The sequence below is a fragment of the Pelophylax lessonae genome, assembly GCF_965119305.1.
Source record: "Pelophylax lessonae genome assembly, chromosome: 1".
Taxonomy (NCBI): domain Eukaryota; kingdom Metazoa; phylum Chordata; class Amphibia; order Anura; family Ranidae; genus Pelophylax; species Pelophylax lessonae.
In genome coordinates, this window is record NC_138768.1 from 822756887 (window position 1) to 822780534 (window position 23648).

General features: G+C 44.3%; 1 protein-coding gene across 1 annotated transcript in view; it reads left to right on the plus strand.

Annotated features, from left to right (window-relative positions):
* Positions 1-7162: 7162 nt before the first annotated feature.
* Positions 7163-23648, plus strand: part of LOC309555255 (histamine H2 receptor-like) — a gene marked incomplete at both ends in the record, with an annotated part of 196856 nt that continues 180370 nt past the window's right edge. Inside the window, one exon of the mRNA XM_082257156.1 lies at positions 7163-7434. Coding sequence (XP_082113282.1) covers positions 7163-7434 — 272 coding nt within the window. The remainder of the gene's footprint in view (positions 7435-23648) is intronic.

The window sequence follows — 23648 nt, forward strand, 5'->3', positions numbered from 1 at the left end:
GGTATGGATTTCAAGGTGGCACCCCATGCAAAAGGAAGAAAAAACGATGCATGAGGTTCCCAAGGAATTCCATATCTTTAGGACTGATATGGATTTTAAGGGGGGATTTCACAAAAAAAAAAAATGCTTGCAAGCCCCCACCCCCTAAAAATCTATACCAGTTACAATGGCCACAAAGAAAAATAGAAGAGTTGAAGTTCCCCAGAAGGCACTCAGACAGCAATAAAAGCCTATCAGAGGATCACTTCCTTTCCTATTTTAGCCAAAATAAAAACAGGATTTAAAGTGTTAATAAACCCACAACAGTCAAATCAGTCTGTATATGCATTAAAGCATGCTTATTATACTCACTGTGAAACCTAAGGGGTTAATTGTCTACATTATGTAAAAAGACTATTTGATCCTGTCTTCTCTGATCTTCCCCTTCTTCGACAGTCCCCAATCCATCTCTTGAAAGTACAGAGCCCTTGGGAGCACTCTGCACATGTTCAGTTTGGTGTGCGTTACTAGAGATTTGTTTTTTTCTTAGGAGGGTGCATGTGATCAGCGCAGGGCCAATTAGCACTGTCCAGACAGAAGGTCAGTGGTCCTGCAGCCTCATAGGCCTGTCAGTAGAATGAAAACTCCTCCTACAACCTTTAACCAGACACTAATAGAAGGCTCAAGACTCCTATATACTGCAGTTTATATTTACTAAAACAATTGTATTTCCATGTTCTGTGTACTGTGGGGACCAGATATAGTGAATGCAGGCTCCTGAGTTTAGTAATACTTTAAATCATTTTTAAGCTTTTGAAGAGAAATATAAAACAGTATAATCTGTTTTGCCAGCTATAGGTGACACAAATCAAACATGGCTAATGTCCCACCAACCAAAGTTCCCCATTGACAGCAGCTCCATTCTATTGACTATTCACATGGAGAACATCATGGAGCGTCTTTGTCTATGCATATAATGAGACAGGAAAATCTTGTAACAAGACAGCAGGTTATAGTTTTGGTAGCGAGTGATACTTATCCAGGCGAGAGCAAGTATAATACTTGTGCGTAGATCATTCGCACCAACTCACTCAAAGCTCCTTGTTTCCATTCAGTGTGTCATAATGGGCTATGATGAATGGAAGGGTAAAATGAAGCATCCCTTGTAGAGTGAGATGCAGAAATAGGAACAGTATAAAAGCCATATTGTGGGGGGAGGGAGGAGACCTGAATAATGAAGACCTGCAGGTCTTTGCAAATTTTGTGAGAAGATCTCTTAAACGTTTTAAGATTCCCGCAGGGTTCATAGAAACAATTGTGTTCGATTGTTGCTGAACAAATGTAAACACGAGCCAAACAATTGGGGGCTGTTGCTGATAAAACATACTATGATATTGTGTGCCTAGAATGCCATGAAGTAGGTGCCCTGCTGGTGGGCCAAGCCGCTACACAGCAAGAGGACACCAACTGCTTCTATCTGTGAGCGGGTCAGAATAAGCTGCTGCATCCCTCACCGCTTGCCATGGAACAAAGGAGACTGGGGTTATACACTATTTTGTCAAAAGTATTGGGACACCCACCTTTACATGCACATGAACTTTAACCACTTAACGACCAGCCACGTAGATCTACGTCGGCTGACTTTGAGTGGTTATACCGGGATGATGCCTCTAGCTAGAGGCATCATCCCGGTACCGTTGTTTGAAGCCGGCGGTCGGCTTTCCGTCGGTAACGATCGATGCGGCTCGGGAGCCGCTCGATCGTTACCCGGGGGGGCGGGAGGGGACGTCCCCCCCCCTCCCGCGGCTTTGCTCGGGGCTCCCGTCCCACCGGGAGCCCCGAGCACCCGGCCGGCACGTCCGCCGTCTGGATGGAGTCCCGATGAATGCCGGAAACGGCATCGATCGGGTCTCCGATGACGTAACCCGGAGGCGGCGTCCATGACGTCACTTCCGGGTTACCGTGCCGCAAAAGGCGGCAGATTTAAAAAACGGCTGTATGCAAAAATGCCGTTTTTGGCGTTTTGCATACAGGGAAGTGTAGTGGAGGGGTCTAGGGTCTTTTAGACCCTCGATCCCTCCATAAAGTGTACCTGTCACACATATTGCTGTCACAAGGGATGTTTACATTGCTTGTGACAGCAATAAAAGTGATCAGATTTTTTTTTTTTTTAAAAACCTGTAATAAAGTTAAAAAAAAAGAAAAAATAAATAGGAAAAAAAAAAAAAAAAAAATTTAGCCGCCCCCGTCACCGTTAGCTCGCGCACAAAAAAAAACGTATACGCAAGTCGAGCCGCAAATGAAACGCTGTTCAAACCACACATGTGAGGTATCGCCGCGATCGCCAGAGCGTGGGCAATAATTTAAAAAAAAGAGCTACACTCTAACTCAAAACTGGTAACCGTTAAATAAATTTAAAGCGTCGCAGATTGAGATCTCTATTGACCGTAGTTTGTCGCCATCCCACGGGGGGGCGCAATTTTAAACCGTAACATGTTTGGTATCTATTTACTCGGCGTGACATGTTCTTTCACAATATACAAAAAAAATGGGCTAACTTTACTGTTTAGTATTTTTTTAAATTAGTGAAATGTGATTTTTCAAATTTTTTCCAAAAAAATGGCGTTTTAAAGACCGCTGCGCAAATACCGCGTGACAAAAAATTTTGCAATGACCGACATTTTATTCTCCAGAGTCTTTGCTAAAAAAATATATATAATGTTTGGGGGTTCTAAGTAGTTTTCTAGGAAAAAATACTGGTTTTAACTTGTGAACAAAAAGTGTCCGAAATAGGGCTGGGGGTAAAGTGGTTAATGGCATCCCAGTCTTAGTCTGTAGGGTTCAATATGGAGTTGGCCCACCCTTTGCAGCTATAACAGCTTCAACTCTCCTAGCAAGGCTGTCCACAAAGTTTAGGAGTGTGTCTATGGGAATGTTTGATCATTCTTCCAGAAGTGCATTTGTGATGTCAGGCAATGATGTTGGGCGAGAAGGCCTGGCTCGCAGTCTCCGCTCAAATTCATCCCAAAGGTGTTCTACAAACCAGTGGCGGCTGGTGCTCAAAATTTTTGGGGGGGGCACAAACAGAAAAATGTAATAGGCATTGCTTTTTGGCAAAAAACGCTGTAAAAAATTGCGTGACTTTGAGGTCACAAAAGTGTGAAAGGGGTCTTCAGTAATTAAGGTATAGCGTGCCCCCTTTCAATGCAGAAAGACCAGCATGCCCCCTTTCAATGCACAGAGACCAGCGTGCCCCCTTTCAATGCAGAATGACCAGCGTGCCCCCTTCGATGCAGAGATCATCGTGCCCCCTTTCAATGCAGAGATGCCAGCGTGCCCCCTTTCAATGCAGAGATACCAGCATGCCCCCTTTCAATGCACAGAGACCAGCGTGCCCCCTTTCAATGCAGAATGACCAGCGTGCCCCCTTCGATGCAGAGATCATTGTGCCCCCTTTCAATGCAGAGATACCAGCATGCCCCCTTTCAATGCACAGAGACCAGCGTGCCCCCTTTCAATGCACAGGGACCAGCGTGCCCCCTTTCAATGCACAGAGACCAGCGTGCCCCCTTTCAATGCACAGAGACCAGAGTGCCCCCTTTCAATGCACAGAGACCTGCGTGCCCAATTTCAATGCACAGAGACCAGCGTGCCCCCTTTCAATGCACAGTGACCATCGTGCCCCCTTTCAATGCACAGAGACCAGCGTGCCCCCTTTCAATGCACAGAGACCAGCGTGCCCCCTTTCAATGCACAGAGACCAGCGTGCCCCCTTTCAATGCACAGTGACCAGCGTGCCCCCTTTCAATGCACAGAGACCAGCGTGCCCCCCTTTCAATGCACAGTGACCAGCGAGCCCCCTTCCAATGCACAGAGACCAGTGTGCCCCCTTTCGATGCACAGAGACCAGCGTGCCCCCTTTCAATGCAGAGATGCCAGCGTGGATATGCCTAAATAAGATTCTGATGTGTACATTTTATATCATCTTGGATCCAGTCTCATAACTTTAAATGACAGGAAAAGGGGCTGTGTGTTCTCTCTCCCTGGCTCTCACTTCCCTGGTGCCCAACTCTGGTGTGGGGCCATGAATGATGAACAGGAGGAGACACAAGAGAGAGGACATGAGTCAGAGCTGGTTGTCCATAGAAGCCGAAAAACAAAATATTATATGCAGCTCTGTAAATACATTATATTCAGTCCCTAAATTAACGTCTAAATCACAGTGGCCTTCAAAGCAGGGAAGGATTGACCATGTTAACCACTGATAAAAGCAGAAAAGATGGAACATTATTCATTTATTTTACTAACACACAAGCTTGTCAAACTAACGTTCTTCTTTTGGGCAGCTATCTTATTTCTTCCTTTAAGCTGAGCTCAGGCAGGTATAAAACAAAGAACAAGTTAATCCAGACTCACAGACATCAAGTACTGTATATGTAATAGCAAAATCCACCCAAGCTGTAACACGTTAATGTAAATTCAAAACAGGGTTGACCTTATTAATGCTGCACTTTCAGTGTCTAATCAGAAACTTGGAATGGTGAATACTTGGCCAAGCTGCACTGCTTTGCGGCATGCTTTATTGTACTGGAGACTGGAGTTCAGTAACTTAGTGGTTCTGTCTGGAAGGAAAACATGAATCATAAGAAAAGAAGAACAGAACTGCCCAGCAAACTTACCTGCTCCTTCCTTCCCCGAACGGCTGTGTTTCTCCTCCGGCCGTCTCCTCCCTCTTCCTGGCTAATAGCCAGTAAAATCGCTTCTCTTTTCAGCCAATCAGGAAAGAGGTCTCACGACCTGCTTTGTGATTGACTGGGAGAAAAATCAGTGTGATAATAGCGAATATTCATTTGCTGTTGTCACAGAACTGGGTGAGTTCAGGGCGCAGTGCTCTGCGCCCCGGGTCCACCCTTTTTTGGAAGCCTATTAGAACCTCTGGCTGTAATCATGTGCTTCAAAAAAAAATCTCCTATTGAGCTCCCTGCGCCCCTATTGGACGGGCCGCCCCTGCTACAAACACACAGAACTCAGAACAATCTGGCTGTTTCTTCTCCCTGAAAAGCAGGGAGAACAATTTGCCAGATCTGTGAGCAAAAGCAGCACACATTACACTTGTTAGGCACACAGTTAACCCCTTTATTGTCCCTTGATCTTAACCCCCCCCTAGAGGCCAGTGTCATTAGTACAGTGTCAGTGTACAATATTATCACTGATCGCTGTATTAAAGTGGTTGTAAAGCCTAAACATTTTTTACCCTAATGCAGTGATGGCGCACCTTGACACCCCAGATGTTTTGGAACTACATTTCCCATGATGCTCAACTACACTACAGAGTGCATGAGCATCATGGGAAATGTAGTTCCAAAACATCTGGGGTGCCAAGGTTCGCCATCACTGCCCTAATGCATTCCTTGCATTAAAGTAAAAAAATGTTTAGGTGTCAGCATCGCACCTCATTCCCCTTTTACTTACCTGAGCCCTCATCCACTGCTGTGCACATCTGCAACTCTTCTCTCCCCTCACTTCCAGATCTTGCTGGCTTTGCCGGGGCACCGTAAGCCATTGGTTCCTGCTGCTGTCAATTAAAGCCAGTGACGGGTGAGGGGGGGAAGGGGCCGAGTCTGGCTGTCTGTGTCAATGGATGCACAAATACCCTCATGTGAAGCAGCTTTCCATGAGGTCACTGGACAGAGGGGAGGTGCCAAGAGCGCAGGCGGTGGACCTGAAAAGAGGAGGTTGGCGGCCGCTCTGTGCAATTCCATTGCACAGAGCATGTAAGTATAGACGTTTGTTATTTTTATATATTTTTTTATTTACCTTCACAATAACTTTAATGTCACTAGCGATATCAGTGTCAGTTAGGGCTCTTTCACACGGACGTTCCATATGTCCGTAAATCACCCCATCCGTTTGCGGGTGATTTACGGACATAATGAATGTCTATGGGATTGTGGATGTCAGCGGATGACCATCCGCTGACATCCCATTTGTGTCCTTTCAGTTCTGTTCCGTTTTTTGGAACAGAACAGAACCCTATTTTTGTAAGGAAGCAAAATCGAATGTCAGCGGTGTCATCCGCTGACATCCGCAGACATCCGCAATGCCCATAGACATACATTATGTCCATATATCATCCGCAAACGGATGGGATGATATGCAGACATACGGAGCAGATGACAAAAGTGTCATCCGCTCCGTGTAAAAAAAAAAAAACACCGGAGCGGAAAAAAAAAACTGAACGGCCGTGTGAAAGAGCCCTTAGTCAGTTAGTGTTTCTCCCAGCCAGTGTCAGTTAGAGCCAGGTTGCCCACCACACTATCACACTCACACTATAAGTTGCTTATCACCGCCATTACTAGTATAGTGTTTGTACAGATCAATATCTTGATCATGATCAGAACTATACTAGTGTCCTCAATAGTATCGTGTCCCCAAAAACCCAGTTTGTCTTTCACCAAAGACATGTAGCAGAATACATTTTGGCCTAAATTTGAAGAAATTCAATTTTATTGGATATGTTTTATAACAGAAAGTAAAAAAAAAAAAAAAAAAAATTCAAAATTTGTTGTTTATATGATTAAAATTTTTTTTTAAAAAACCCAGTGGTAATCAAATGCCACCAAAAGAAAGCTCTATTTGTGTGAATTTTTTTTTGTATAAATTTCATTTGTGTACAGTGTTGCATGACCAAGCAAATGCCAGTTAATGTAACGCGGTGCTAAAAAGCAAAAAAATGGTCTGGTCACGAAGGGGGTAAAATCTTCCAGTGGTCAGGTGGTTAAAAGAGAAGCATAGCCAAAACTATTATGGCCATATTTATTTTCTGGGTTAAAGGAGTGCATCTGCTTTTGCTCTCCAAGTTGCTCCACTTTTATACACTGCAAGGTTTTGTTACTGTGTATTGCTTTGAAATTCTGTCATATAAAGTGGAATTCCCAGTTATGAAATTACTTTTGAAATGTAGGACCTTTGTTCTGCCTTTTCCCATTTGTATTTCTTGTTTCTTGTTATTATATACACGCCAAAGTCAGAGTTTTATATGATCACCCAATGTCATTTCCAATTAACCATCTCTCGTGAGATTCTCTTCCAGCCCTTAGTACAGCACCGCTCATAGATCTTTTCCTTCTTATGAGCCAATATCTTTTATCTTTTTGTCTTGCAGGTCACAAGAGCTGGAAAAATGCCGATGGACAAAAATGTGTCGGCGCTCTCCAACTTCTCCGTAGCCTCCTCACTAATGAGACAGGATGGGAATAAGAGCCTGGAAATTGCGCCCCAGCAGGTGGCGGTTGGGTTATTACTGACGGTGATTGATTTGGTCACCTTCCTGGGGAATACCGTGGTTTTTATCTGCCCCGCGGTGGAGAAGAGACTGAGAACTGTAACATATATGTTCATTATGTCGCTTGCAATGGCTGACCTCCTAGTGGCTTGTCTGGTGATGCCTTTTAGGTAAGGAGATCTTTATTGTTCTGTCTGATTTTCTAGTTTATGTGACAAATGAGAGACTTTTTACGAGAGCACAGAAAAATGTAACGTCAATGTTCAAGGTTCAGGAATAAAAATATAAACATGTTACATAGTATATGATTATTTTATATTACACCTTCAGGCAGCTCTAGGTAGGAACAGAAGGTGTCCTGAGGCTCCTAAAGAAAATGTGAACCCAGATTGTAAAAAATTGAAAATACAGAGACAAGGCAATCTCCCATAAAAAAATGATTTGCTTTTTTTTTTTTTTTTTTTTTGCCTTCACATGACCACGTTCTGAGTGTTTTCTTTTTTTTTGTGCTGACTATGGTGAGTGTGTTCCCTTGGGTGATGTCACTCTCCCATCTCCAAGTCTTCCCCCTCCTCCTATTTGTTGAATAGGTCTTTAGGCAATGGAGCCTGAAGCCCCAGTGGGAGCCTGTAGAGTGGAGTGACAACAAAACCACAGCATTGTAAAGCAGTAAGTGAGGGTTGTCGTTCAAAAAAAAAAAAAAAAAGAAGAGCTGAAAGGATTAACCACCTAAGCCGCGGAGGATTTGGCTGCTCAAAGACCAGGCCCTATTTTGCGATTCGGCACTGCGTGCCTTTAACGGACCCAAATGAAATTGACGTAATTTTTTTCCCACAAACAGAGCTTTCTTTTGGTGGTATTTGATCACCTGTGCCATTTTTATTTTTTGCGCTATAAACAAAAAAGAGCGACAATTTTGAAAAATTAATATTTTTCACATTTTTTTATATGAAATTCTCAAAAAAAAATTAAAAATCTAAATGTTGTACATTTTAGGCCAATTTGTTTTCTGCTACACATTTTTGGTAAAAAAAAAAAAAATCGCAATAAGAGTATTTTGATTGGTTTGCGCAAAAGTTATTGCGTTTACTAACTACGGGAAAGATTTATGTCATTTTTATTGTTTTTTTTTTTAACTAGTAGTGGCGGCGATCTGCGATTTTTTTTTGCGGGACTGCGACATTGCGGCGGACAGATCGGACCTCTGACTGACATTTTTGACACTTTTGGGGTACCAGTGACATTACTACAGTAATCAGTGCTATAAATATGCACGGTTACTGTCAAAATGACACTGGCAGGGAAGGGATTAACTTTATTGGTGATCAAGGGGTTAAGTGTGTCTCTAGGGGCATGATTCTAACTGTCAGGGGGCGTGGCTAGTGAAGTAATCACAAAAACATACGATCCTACATACCAGGATCACATAGCCTTTGTCATTACTTCAGGGAGAATGACAGACGGCTGTGTTTACATCAGCCGTCTGTCTTTCTCCCTCTCCTGTGGGAGATCGCGAGAGGCCAATGGACATCGGAGCCGCCGGTCACATGCGCTGGCTAGGCAGGGAATGAGCGGGGGGGGGGTGGAAGTGCGGCGGCGCGCGCTCACCGCTACAGGCTCGTGGGCGAGCGACATAGTACTATGTCACTTTGCCCAGGAGCGGCTGACTGCCGCAGTAAATAGTTGTGCGGCGTTCGGCAAGTGGTTAATAGTTTTTTTTTTTTTAGCAAAAGAAAAATGATAACTCAAACAGCCATAAACGTGGTTGTAAAGCCTATACAGTAAATTTTTTACCTTAACCCCTTCATGTCGACAGAACGCAAGTATGCGACCTCACCTTCAAGGGGTTGTACTGGGCTGACTCCTGCAGCTAGAGGCATCACCCTGGTACCATTGTTTGGAGCCGATGGTCAGCTTTCTTGAGATGATAACTGATGTGGCTCAGCAGCTACTCAAGTTGTCATTACAAGGAGCCAACAACCCTCCCGCCTTCCGTGGCTCGCCCGAGTCTCCCGTCCTACCAGGAGACTCGAGTGACCAACCATCACGTCTGCCAGCTGGTCGAAGATCCAAACAAAGCCGGATTTGGCTCTGATCGTTTCTCCGATGTAGAAACCTGGAAGCGATGTCATGACATCACTTCTGGGTACTGGAGCCTTAAAGGCGCAAGATTAAAAAAAAAATAAAAAATTACAACATTCAAAATAGCCAAACTTGGCCGTTTGAATTCTTTGAAGTGCAGGGAAGGGGTTTGGGGTCTTTTAGACCCCCAGATTGCTTCATAAAGAGTACTTGTCACTGCCTATTACTGTCACAAGGGATGTTTACATTCCTTGTGACAGCAATAAAAGTGATCAAATTGTATTTTTATTTTTTTTAAATGGACAGTGTAAAAATAAAAAAATAAAATAAAATTAAGAAAAAAAAAAAAATTTAAAGCACTCCATCTCTCCGTGTTCGTGTACAGAAGCGAACGCATATGTAAGTCACACCTGCATATGTAAACGGTGTTCAAACCACATGTGAGTTATCGCTGCGATTGTTTGAGCGAGAGCAATAATTCTAGCACAAGATCTCCTCTGTAACTCCAAACTGGTAACCGTTAAAATCTTTAAACCGTCACCTATGGAGATTTTTAAGTACTGTAGTTTGTCGCCATTCCACGAGTGTGCGCAATTTTAAAGCGTGACATGTTAGGTATCTATTTACTCGGCATAACATCATCTTTCATATTATAGAAAAAAATTGGGCTAACTTTACTGTTTTGATTTTTTTTTTAATTAATGAAAGTGTTTTTCTGCTCAAAAAACTGCATTTGAAAGACCGCTGTGAAAATACCATGTGGGATAAAAGATTGCATTAATTGCTATTTTATTCTGTACGGTCTATTTTAAAAAAATATAAATAATGTTTGGGGGGTTCTAAATAATTTTTAAGCAAAAAATACTGATTTTAACTTGTAAGCAACATATATCAGAAAAAGGCTTAGGCTCCGACGGGTTAATGCATTCCTTGCATTAGGGTAAAAAATGTTTGGGTGTCAGCATCCCCCCTCACCGTCCCTACACTTACCTGAGCCCTCATTCGATCCAGCACTGTGCATGTCTGCAGCTCTTCTCTCCCCTCACTTCTGGGTCACACTGGCTTTGCTGCCAGTGCTGTCAATCAAAGTCAGTGATGAGGGAGTGGGGGGAAGGGCCGTGTCCTGCTGCTTGTGTCAATGGACACAGCAGTGGGGCTCGGGTGCGAGCACACACAAGTGCCCCCATGGGAAGCCGCTGGCGGAACCGAAAAGAGGAGGTTTGCAGCCGCTCTGTGCAATTCCATCGCACAGAGCAGGTAAGTATAGACATGTTTTGTTTTTTGTTTTTTAATTTACCTTTACAATCACTTTAAAGCTGTTGTATACCACTGGCCTTTTTTTTTTCCTGCAAGGTAAAGTCATAATGTGCTAATATGCATTGCATACTAGCACATTATGTGAAACTTACCTTAAAATGAAGCTGTTCCAGCGCCGTGATGTTAGCGCTGCAGCCACTTCCATCTTCAGCCGTCTTGCTTCCCGGTTTGTGAGCTCCGGCTCTGTGACTGGCTGGAGCTGTGATGATGTCTTGAGCTGCCGGTCACGGCACAAGGCTCTGAAGGTACGGCATGGGTGGCCGTTCCTTCAGAATGATGCACCAGTGATGTATTTTAAATATCTCCTAAACGCTGCAAGTTTAGGAGATATTTACACTACCTATAGGTAAGCCTTATCATAGACTTACCTATAGGTAAAAATCAGGAAAGTAAGTTTACTTTCGCTTTAAAGTTGTTCCAAAGTGAGAAGGTTTTTTTACCCTAATGTATTCTATGCATTAACCACTTGCCGACTGCCTAACGCCGATCTGCGTCGGCAGTCAGCCCCTCACAGGCAAAGTGACGTAGGGCTACGTCACTAGCTTGTGAGGGTCTAGGGAGCGAGTGCGCGCCCCCGGAGGCGCGCTCCCGCTCCCGCGTGGTCACGGACCCCCCCGCGCGTGTGACCAACGGACCCGATGTCCGCCGGTCACTCGGCGATCGGCGGGGGAGAGGGAGAATGTCAGGCAGCTTGTGTAAACAAGCCACCTGTCATTCTCCTCGCTGTAAAGACACTGATCAAACGGATCTAGTATGTAGATCCGTTGATCAGTGTCCTTACAGCTCAAGCCACAGCCAATCACAGTAGAAAGCACGCCCCTAGGGACACACACAGCCCCTCCCTCCCAAATAAAGTTAACCCCTTCACAACCAGTGTATTTTTACAGTAACAGTGCATATGTATAGTACTGATTACTGTAGAAATGTCACTGGTAACCCCAAAAGTGTCACAAATGTCAGTCAAGGGTCCGATCTGTCCGCCCCAATGTCGCAGTACCGCAAAAAAAATCGCAGATCGCCGCCATTACGCGTTAAAAAAAAAAACAATAAAAATGACAAAAATCTTTCCCTTTGTTAGTAAACGCGATAACTTTTGCGCAAACCAATCAAAATACGCTTTTTGCGATTTTTTTTACCAAACATATGTAGCATAAAACAAATTGGCCGAAAATTTTAAAAAATTTTGATTTTTACTTTTTTTTTGGGGGGAATTTCATATAAAAAAATGTGAAAAATATTGTTATTTTTGCAAAATTGACGCTCTTTTTTTGTTTATAGCGCGTGATCAAAAAATCGCACAGGCGATCAAATACCACCAAAAGAAAGCTCTGTTTGTGGGAAAAAAAGGACGTCAAATTCGTTTAGGTACAGCGTCGCACGACCGCGCAATTGTTCGTTAAAGTCACGCAGTGCCGAATCGCAAAATACCCCCTGGTCAGGAAGGGGGTAAAATCTTCCGGGGCTTAAGTGGTTAAGGTAAAAAACCTTCAGTGTGCAGCAGCCTCCCCAGCACCCCCTAATACTTATCTGAGCCCCCTCTCTAACCAGCGATGTTGCACAAGAACTCCGGTTGCCTGGGACTCTCCCTCCTAATTGGAAGACACACAGCAGGTTTCATTGGTTCCACCTGCTGTCAAGGTCAGTAAACCAATAATGAGAGAGACGGGGCCTCGGCTCAGGTGCCCCCATAGCAAGCTGCTTGCTGTGGGGACACCGGCAAAGGACCCGAGAAAAGAAGGATCAGGGCTGCTCTGTGCAAAACCACTACATAGAGCAGGTAAGTATAACATGTTTGTTATTTTGGTCCTTTCACACCTGTCCGTTTCACCGACGGACTCCGTTCTGCTCAGCGGGGGATCGATCCGCCGATCCCTGCTGAGCAGGCGGATGACAGCTCCGTCTCCGCTCTGTGTGCGGAGACGGAGCTGTCAGATCCTCGCTGTCCTCTATGGGGGAATTGGATGAGAACAGACCGCCTGTCCATTCTCATCCGATCCGATCCCATCCGATTCGCCAGACAGATGGAAAATAGGGTTTCCATCCATCCAGATTTGACGAACAGGATCGGATCAGATGACAGCGGGTGTCAGCGGAGATGTCTCCGCTGACATCCTCTGCCCAATAGGGATGCTTGGAGCATCCGATCCGGTCTGCCTGAAAAACTGGCAGGCGGATCTGATCGGACCGTATGTGTGAAAGGGGCCTAATATTACTTTAATAGCTACATGTGTGGCAACCAAACAAATGTTAATTTATGGGTTTACATACACTTCAATGGCTGTTAACTCTGAAGCAGATTGGAATATCATGAGCTCAGATTTTACAAACTGCTAAATGACTTGGAGTAGGGACACAGCCCTCATCCCAAATGACTCAGAGGAGGGAAACCTCCCCTCAAATGACTTAAAGCACATGCACAATGTATCCTCCTATGAACTCAGAGAAGGGACACACACTTCCTCCTGAATGACTTGGGAGGGGGGGTCACATCATTAACTACTTGACCTCCAAAAGATTTACCCCACTTCATGACCAGGCCATTTTCTGCGATATGGCACTGCATTACTTTAATTGAAATTTGAGCGGTCATGCCAAGCTGTACATAAATTAAATGTGTGTCCTTTTTTCCCTACAAATAGAGCTTTCTTTTGGTGGTATTTGATCATCACTGCATTTTTTATTTTTGCACTATAGAAAAAAAGACCGACAATTTTGAAAAAAATAAATATATATATATATTTTTTTTTTTTTTTACTTTTTGTTATAAAACATATGCAATACATTTTTTTAAAAAAAAATCTAATTTCTTCATCAGTTTAGGCTAATATGTATGCTGCTACCTATTTTTGTGAAAAAAATCCCTACACTATGGTGTATATACTTGAATTTTTATTTATTTATTTTACTAGTAATGATGGCGATCAGTGGGACTGCGATAATGCGGCAGAAAAATCGGACACTAAATGACACTTTGTGGGAACCAGTGACACTAATACAGTGATCAGTGCTAAAAATATGCACTGTCACTGGACTAATGACAATGGTTGGAAAGGGGTTAAACATCTAGGGCCATCAAAAGGTTAAATATGTGCCTAGCCAGTGTTTTTGTGTACTGTATAAGGTGTTTTTACTAGGGGAAGTAATGGATTTTATTTCCTGCTTTATGGGGAAAGAAAATCCATTACTTCCCCACTTACAGGACAGAGCTCTGTTCTGTGTGTCTTCTGGACTATCATCAGGTGCTGACAGTCATCCATTGGCCGGCACCCGCTGATTGGCATCTTCTGTGTTTAATCACAGCAAACCGGGTCACTCGCTCATCCATGTCTTTATGTACCTTGCTTTGTGCACTGGTCTAAATCATTTAGTGGAGGGGGCAATTATGGTGTGGGGTTGTTTATCAGGGGTTGGGCTTGGACCCTTAGTTCCAGTGAAGGGAACTCTTAAGGCATCAGCATACCAAGACATTTTGGACAATTTCATGCTCCCAACTTTTTGGGAACAGTTTGGGGATGGCCCTTCCTGTTCCAACATGACTGCGCACCAGTGCACAAAGCAAGGTCCATAAAGACATAAATTAGTAAGTATGGGGTGGAGAAAATTGACTGGCCTGCACAGAGTCCTGACCTCAACCCAATAGAACACCTTTGGGATAAATTAGAGGGGAGACTGCGAGCCAGGCCTTCTCGTCCACATCAGTGGATGACCTCACAAACGCACTTCTGGAAAAATGGTCAAATATTCCTATAGAAACACTCCTAAACCTTGTGGACAGCCTTCCCAGAAGAGTTGAAGCTGTTATAGCTGCAAAGAGTGGGCCAACTCAATATTGAACCCTACGGACTAAGACTGGGATGCCATTAAAGTTCATGTGCATGTAAAGGCAGGTGTCCCAATACTTTTTGAAAAAAAAGGGGGGAAAGGGTGCGAGAAGAGGGAAAAACAAAACATGGGATTCATTGAAGAAGATATTAAATTCAGGGGTCTCAAATTTTCCCAAACTCTGGTAATCTGGTATGTAAAATTCTTGCCATTTTTCCATGAATTATAATCCATGATTGTTGGTTTTGTGTAATTGCTAGATAAGAGATTGCCCTTTCTTCTAACGCTGTGCTCTTCTAACCTCCCAGAAATGACTGAAAAGGTGCCATCTGTGCTCCCAATACGTAGAAAAGATACATATCCCCACACCGATGACGTCACACAATGCAACAACTTTAATCCACAAGGCCAAAATGACAGTCCCTGCCTGTGTATCACCCACTCTGGCTTGTTTTACCCAAATGGGCTTAGTGAACTCACACAGTGTGGTTTTGTGTCTTCTTTACAATAAATTAATTGTTGGTAAATTCCAGCATCTGGTAAATGTTATTTTAGCTGCTAAGAAGGTGCAGAATATCAGACTTGTTATTGGTTACTTTCATTTAGAATAAATTAAGTACATTGGCGGCTGGTGAAGTTTTAAGATGGTGGGGCGCAAGACCCCGCCCTTCCATTTTGATCCCTCCCATTTCTCAGAAGACCCACCCCTTATAGACTCCACCCATTTTGTCTCCTGTATTTTGCTTGCGTGAACAAATTCTTCCAATATATCACATATTACGGGGTCCATCAGTACTAGTATATCCCATAATAGGGAGCAGGGGTCCTATTATGGGATATACTGGGAGAGACACCCTATTATGCGATACACTGACTGAGAGTGGCACAAACCCCACAGTACAGACCCCCCCAGCACAAACCCCACAGTACAGACCCCCCCCAGCACAAGCCCCACAGTACAGACCTCCTAGCACAAACCCCACAGTACAGACCCCCTAGCACAAACCAAACAGTACAGACCCCCTAGCACAAACCCTACAGTACAGACCCCCTAGCACAAACCCCACAGTACAGACCTCCTAGCACAAACCCCACAGTACAGACCCCCTAGCACAAACCAAACAGTACAGACCTCCTAGCACAAACCCCACAGTACAGGCCCCCTAGAACAAACCCCACAGTACAGACCCCCTAGCACTAATCATACAGTACAGGCCCCCTAGCACAAACCCCACAGTACATGCCCCCTTCAATGTAGTGACCAGTATATATGCCCCCTTTCAATGTAGTGACCAGTATACATGCCCCCTTTCAATGCAGTGACCAGCATACATGTCCCCAATGCAGTGACCAATGTACATGTCCCCAATGCAGTGACCAGCGTACATATCCCCAATGCAGTGACCAGCATACATGTCCCCAATGCAGTGACCAGTGTACATGTCCCCAATGCAGAGATCAGCGTGCGTGCCTCCAATGCAGTGACCAGCATACATGTCCCCAATGCAGTGACCAGCATACATGCCCCCAATGCAGTGACCAGCATACATGTCCCCAATGCAGTGACCAGCATACATGCCCCCAATGCAGTGACCAGTGTACATGTCCCCAATGCAGAGATCAGCGTGCGTGCCTCCAATGCAGTGATCAGCATACATGTCCCCAATGCAGTGACCAGCATACATGCCCCCAATGCAGTGACCGGCATACATGTCCCCAATGCAGTGACCAGCGTACATGTCCCCAATGCAGTGACCAACGTACATGTCCCCAATGCAGTGACCAGCGTACATATCCCCAATGCAGTGACCAGCATACATGTCCCCAATGCAGTGACCAGTGTACATGTCCCCAATGCAGAGATCAGCGTGCGTGCCTCCAATGCAGTGACCAGCATACATGTCCCCAATGCAGTGACCAGCATATATGCCCCCAATGCAGTGACCAGCATACATGTCCCCAATTCAGTGACCAGCGTACATGTCCCCAATGCAGAGATCAGCGTGCGTGCCTCCAATGCAGTGATCAGCATACATGTCCCCAATGCAGTGACCAGCATACATGCCCCCAATGCAGTGACCGGCATACATGTCCCCAATGCAGTGACCAGCGTACATGTCCCCAATGCAGTGACCAGCGTACATATCCCCAATGCAGTGACCAGCATACATGTCCCCAATGCAGTGACCAGTGTACATGTCCCCAGTGCAGAGATCAGCGTGCGTGCCTCCAATGCAGTGACCAGCATACATGTCCCCAATGCAGTGACCAGTGTACATGCCCCCAATGTAGTGACCAGTGTACATGTCCCCAATGCAGTTGCAGTGTCCAGTGTACATGTCCCCAATGCAGAGATCAGCGTGCGTGCTTCCAATGCAGTGACCAGTGTACATGTGATGTCCCCAATGCAGATATCAGCGTGCGTGCACCCTTCAAAGCAGACACTTACCTCACTAGTCACGGACTGCGTGCTGCTCTGAGTCGGCCCGGGGCAGCGGCGGGATGCGGTGCGGTGGTGACACGAACTGGACAGTCATCTTCTTCTTCCTCACGCGTGGCGGCAGCTCTCCTGTTTCCTCTCTTCTCCGGCGCCGGCGGGCGGGAACTGAAGGTGAACGTGATGCCGGGGCGGTGCACCGCCCCCAGGCGTCACGTCACTATGTCCGATGCCCTCCTGTGATTGGACCAGGCAGGACTCTTGACCAATCACAGCCCGGACATCGTTAAAGTGGGGTGTGTCGGGGCGCATTGCTCTGCGCCCTGATGACCCCCAGAAGAGCACCAATCGCGCCTCTGCCGGGCAAGGGTGGGGTCAAAAACCCAACCCCCCCCCCCATACCCAGCACTAAGTCTGGCGCCCCTAGTGGGCGAAAACTTGACTTTTTTTTTTTATTTATTTAATCTTTTTTTTTCTGATCCTGTTTGGGGGGGGCGGCGCCCCTGCGCCCTCTATGGGCGGGCCGCCACTGATTAAGTATCATCTGGAGATTATTTTAAAGTTTGCTTAGGCCAAATTTTTTCAAGATCATTGACTTTTTGGGTAATGAAGCCAGAATTAGGGTGACCACCCTGGAGCCTGTATCATTTAGGAACAATTCTCATATTTATATTGTCATAGGTTCCTTTATATGGCTGTAAGATCTCTAAATGTATATTGTTTTTATTTATATGGTTATTTATATTGGCATATGCTCCCTTTATATGGTTGTATGTACTGTTTATTTCCATTGTCATCGGTTCTATTTGTATGGCTGTAGGCACTTGTTTCTTATATAGTCATAGGCTCCCATTAGATGGTATAGACCAGTGATGGCGAACCTTGGCACGCCAGATGTTTTGGAACTACATTTCCCATGATGCTCATGCACTCTGCAGTGTAGTTGAGCATCATGGGAAATATAGTCCCAAAACATCTGGGGTGCCAAGGTTCACAATCACTGGTATAGACACTCTTTTATATTGATATAGGTTCCCTTGATATGGTCGTAGGCACTCATTTTTTTATTGTTATACAGTATGTTCCTTTTATATGATCATAGGCTCTCTTTATTTATATTGTCATAGGCTCCTTTTATATGGTTGTAGGGACTCTATTTTATATTTTCATAGGCTCCCTTTATCTGTCTGTAGCCATTCTTTATTTATATTGTCATTAACTGTGTTACTTAACTACTTGTCTACCAATGTATATTTATGAAAGGGCACCCTATCCGAAACCCTGCCCCAAAGCACTGCCCCCCCCTCCATGTTGAGGGCATGTGGCCTGGTTCAGCAAGGGGGAGCTCTTGCGCATTCCCCTTCCTTCCCATTTCCTGACTTGCCAGGCTGCATGCTCGCAAGAACACTCACAATCATAAACATGTAAGTAACTTATGTAACTTATCTATCTATATCAGCTTTTTCAACCAGGTAGCCTTGAGGGTTGCCTTGGCAAAATGCCTAAAAATTTATCAAAAATTGTATACACCGGCATGTGGATGAAGCCTGCTTCTAGTTACATAAACCACAGGTTTTTATTGAGCACCATTATGACTTTCTTGACACTGGCATCCTAACAACCAATGATGTCATCAGTTGATATGGACAATGTCTGTCGCCTTCACAGCATCCTTGTTTGACCCTCCTAGCCTCTCTCCCTCAGCAGTGGGGTCACAAAAGCTGACTGATGGAGAGAAAATGAGGGAGAAGAGAAACATTGGAATACTAGTCAGTATCAGTGTGCAAAGGTGTATTTACTTTGGAGTAAAAAATCCCTCTAACGTTGGGTGTCCTACATATGTGGATGTTGCTGCATTATGTAAAACTATTAGAATAGTTTTTTACATTTTAGCATGGGGTGCCTCGAGACTGTCCATAACTTTAAAGGGAGCCTTGAGGTTGTCTATAGTTTTAAAGGGCTGAAGAAAGGTTGAGAAACACTGATCTATAATATATAATAATTGTTTTTGTTTTTTTTTGGTTTAACTTGAAGAACATGTTGTCTTTTGGGTTTGGATATGTGGATATTCAGGACTTACATGAACACTCAAACCCTACAAGAACCACTACAAAACACCGACCTCGTGAAGTATAAAAATATACAGTACTGTGTAAATGTTTTAGGGTAGGTGTGAAAAAATGCTGTAAAGTAAGAATGCTTTCAAAAAAATCTTTTTTTTTTTTAATTATTTATTTTTATGAATTTCCAAAATGCAAAGTGAATGAACAGAAGAAAAATCAAAATCATATCAATATTTGGTGTGACCACCCTTTGCATTCAAAACAGCATCAATTCTTCTAGGTAGACTTTCACAAAGTTTTGAGGTACCTCGGCAGGTAGGTTGTTCTACACATCTTGGAGAACTAACTACAGATCTTCTGTGGAAGTAGGCTCCCTCAAATCCTTCTGTCTCTTCATGTAATCCCAGACAGGCTCCATGATGTTGAGATCGGGGTCTGTGGGGGCCAAACCATCAATTCCAGGACTCCTTGTTCTTCTTTACACTGAAGATAGTTACTAATGGAGAAGTAAAGCCAAAGCTTTTTTTTGGCTGTACTTCTATGAATCACAGGAGCCACTCCCGTGACCCATTTTCAGCTGACAGCGGGCTTTACAGTCGGGATCCACCCAGATGCCTGGACTGCCACGCTCCCAGTACAAAGACTGGGGTCCTATTGAGCACCCCAGGCCCTGTCCTAACAATTGGGACCCAGAACATCCGATTCTGATCACCTGTAATAGCGTCTGATTTGCTATCACAGGGATCAGTCACTGTGAATAGAGATGGCCTTGCGGTTCGCCTGGCGGTCGGTTCGCGGCGAACTTTGCTTGTTCGCAAATTCGCAAAAAAGTCGGACTTTTGCCGATGTTCGCGAATATGTCCGCGCCGCCATTTTCTTTTTCATTCAGAAGAACTTTGACCCATGACACAGCCATGGACAGTCCCCCTACCCTATAAATAGACCTGACCTGGCGGCCATTTCACATTCCGTTTTCTGCCAGTGTAGGGAGAGGTCTGCTGTGCTCATTAGGGAGAGTTTGCTAGACACATATAGCACTGTGAAGATCCACAAAAGTCCTTTCCAGGGCTGGTATTTCGGTATAGGCCTTCTACTGTCTCTTTTCAGGTTAGGGACAGGTATCCTGTGGTTACTTTAGGGGCAGTTAGAGATCGGCTGCAGTCACAAATCTCTCTGTCAATGTCCACAAAAGTCCTTCTCAGGGCTGGTATTTCGATATAGGTCTAGTATCTTTTGAGCTTAGGGCCAGGTATCCTGTGGTTGCTTTAGGGGAAGTTAAATATCGGCTGCAGTCGCACAGAAATCACTTTGTCAATGTCCACAAAAGTCATTTAAAATGCTCCAATGTCGTTTTAGGGTCTATTACAGTCTCTTTAACATTAGGGCCAGGTATCCTGTGGTTGCTTTAGGGGCAGTTAGTGTAACGTTCATGCGTTTTTGTTTGTGGATGGATTTACAGCTGCAGAATTATTACACTCAGTAGCCTTGTAGAGAATCTGTTCAACAACATATCCAACTCTCAGGACTTCATCACCGTGTACAGCCTGTTATATACTATATATATATTAATAGATGTTTAATGGAGGGATAGAGTATATGAGGATATATAGATGAGAGACAGGCTATTGTATGGTGAGCACTAGAAGTAGTATTAGGAGATTTGCAGGTGATGGTAAAGCAGATAGGTTCTGATGTCAAGTATAGTGCAGATGGTAAGAGGACACAGATGGAGTATACTTAGACAGAGTAACCTAGTGCAAGGATAGTTCAAGGTAGTCCCAAGAGCTAACAGTCTTATGCAGATGATAGTGAATAGATAGATACAGATAGTCTTGGTAATTGCAGTAGATGACAGTAGGAGATTGGTTAGCAAGAATCCCCTGCGGGGTACTTATCACTTAGATAGGTTTAGGAATAACAGTGTCCATTGGAGAGGGGTGATCCCGTAGCGAGATACGGATCACCAGCGAGGTTTCCGGCTTCAGTTCAGCAAGGGAGGTATGTCAGCAGCTCCGACTTCTCAGGCAAAGGTGCGATGAACATGTGGGTTTGAACGAGCGATGAGTGAGAGCAAACCAGCGATTGAAATAGCCGCTCATAGCGGCGCTCGGCAATGATGTCATCCGGTCTTAAAGGTATATGCGTCCGTTGTTACACAAGATGGGACGCAATTAGGAGAGGAGAAATATGGAGACAAGGGTACCAGAGGTACCGGAACATTACAGTACCCCCCCCCCCTTAAGGCCGGCTCCGGAAGGCCTCTAGAATTGTTTTTTCCGGATATTTCGAGTGGAAATTGCGAATCAGTCTAGGGGCATGTATATCGGAGGTATCCAGCCAGGTGTCATCTTGGGGCCCATAATTCTTCCATCGTACAAGATACTGGAGTCTTCTTCTATTGAAACGGGAATCCAAAATTTCTTTTATCTCAAATTCTTCTCCACCTTCCACTTGTACAGGAGGTGGAGGTGAGATAGTAGGCCTTATTCCTTGGTTAGGAACATGGGGCTTCAGTAGAGACACATGGAAGACAGGATGTATCTTGAGGTCTACTGGCAATGTGAGCTGTACTGCAGCTTTTCCAATAAGCTTCTCTATTGGAAAAGGTCCCAGAAATAGAGGTCCAAGTTTTTTACTAGGGATTTTTAGTCTCAGATTTTTTGTAGAAAGCCAAACAAGATCCCCAATGGCATATTGGGGAGAGGGTTTCCTACGGAGGTCGTAGTACTTTTTTGTTGGCTATGAGCATGAGATATGGTATTGTTGAGTAATCCCAGAGAATCCTTTATCTGGGCAAGATAATCATATGCCACTGGATTACTTGATGGCAAGATACATGGAGGAAGGAGTGTGGGATGAAACCCATAATTCAGGTAAAAAGGACTTTGCTTAGTAGTGCTATGAGTAGCGTTGTTATAGGCGAATTCCGCCAGTGGGAGGAGATCTGCCCAATCGTCCTGTAGATACGAAGTATAGCAACGCAGGTACTGTTCAATGCACTAGTTAACTTTCTCTGTCTGTCCGTTGGTCTGAGGGTGGTAGGGAGAGGTAAGGTTACGCTCTATTCGCAGTATCTGACATAGAGCTAGCCAAAACTTTGATATGAATTGTGAACCACGGTCAGACAGCAGTGTTTTTGGAATACCATGTAACTTAAAGACATGTTTCACAAGTAATTCCGCTGTTTGTTTGGATGAAGGTAGTTTTCGGATAGGAGTGAAATGTGCCATCTTGGTCAGATGGTCCACTGACACCAAGATGGTGTTAAATCCTTTGGAAGGTGGTAGTTCCACTATGAGGTCTAAGGATACCACTTCCCACGGAACCTGGGGTATCGGTAAACTACAAAGTAACCCTGATGGTTTCGTGTTGTCAATTTTAGACCTTGCACAGATATCACAAGTTGAAACGAACTTTTTTACGGTTGTCTTCATGTCTGGCCACCAAAATTGCCTAGTGAGTAGATTGAGAGTTTTAGTCATACCCATATGTCCTGCCATAGGTACATCATGCGACAATTCTAAGATCTTGGTTCGCATAGTAGGGGGTATGTATAATTTATCATTGTAGTAGAGGAAGCCTTCTGCGTCAGTAGTTAGTTGTGGTGGAGGTGAATCCAACCCTATGCTGTGCAAAATCTCCTCCTTCAGGGAGCGAACGACACCGATAATACGCTCAAGTGGTATTATAGGAACTGAGGGAACCTCAGTGCAATCTTTCTCGGCTAGTCGTGAGAGTGCATCCGCTTTTTTATTTTTGTCTGCGGGGGTGTAATTTACTAAAAAATTAAATCTCAGAAAGAATAACGACCACCGTACCTGCCGGTGGGAAAGAGTTCTATTAGTCTGAAGGTATTGAAGGTTTTTGTGATCAGTATATATCAGAATTGGCAATTGAGTGCCCTCAAGTAGATGTCGCCAATTCTCTAATGCCAGTTTTATGGCTAATAACTCCTTCTCACCTACTGGGTAGTTCACCTCGGGCTACTTAATGACCTTGAAAAGAAAGCAACTGGGTGAAGAGGTGAGGTGTTTGTTGGTCGTTGTGAGAGAACTGCTCCTACTGCCATATTAGACGCATCTACCTCCAAGATGTATTGAAGGGATGGGTCTGGATGGCATAGTATGGGGGCAGTAGTAAAGCTTGATTTCAGCAGAGAGAATGCTCCATTTGCTTCTTTTGTCCAATTAAATGGTCTCTTCGTGCTTGTAAGTTGTGTGAGAGGTTTCACAATCGCAGAGAAGTTTTTAATGAATTTCCTGTAGTAATTAGAGAATCCTAGGAACCTTTGTAATGCTTTGCGAGTGGTTGGCACAGGCCAATCCAGAATGCAGGATATTTTGCTCATGTCCATTTTGATTCCACTTTTAGATATAATATATCCTAGGAATAGTACTTCCTCTTTATGAAACAAACATTTATTTGATTTAACATATAAGTTATGTGCAAGTAGTCTTGACAACACAAGTCTCACATGTTTTATGTGCTTAGATAAGGAATGAGAATAGATAAGTATATCGTCCAAATATACTACCACACAAACATCAAGCAAGTCTCGGAATATCTCATTTATAAACCGTTGGAAGGCTGCGGGAGCATTACATAGCCCAAATGGCATTACAAGGTACTCAAACAGTCCGTATCTGGTTCTGAATGCCGTCTT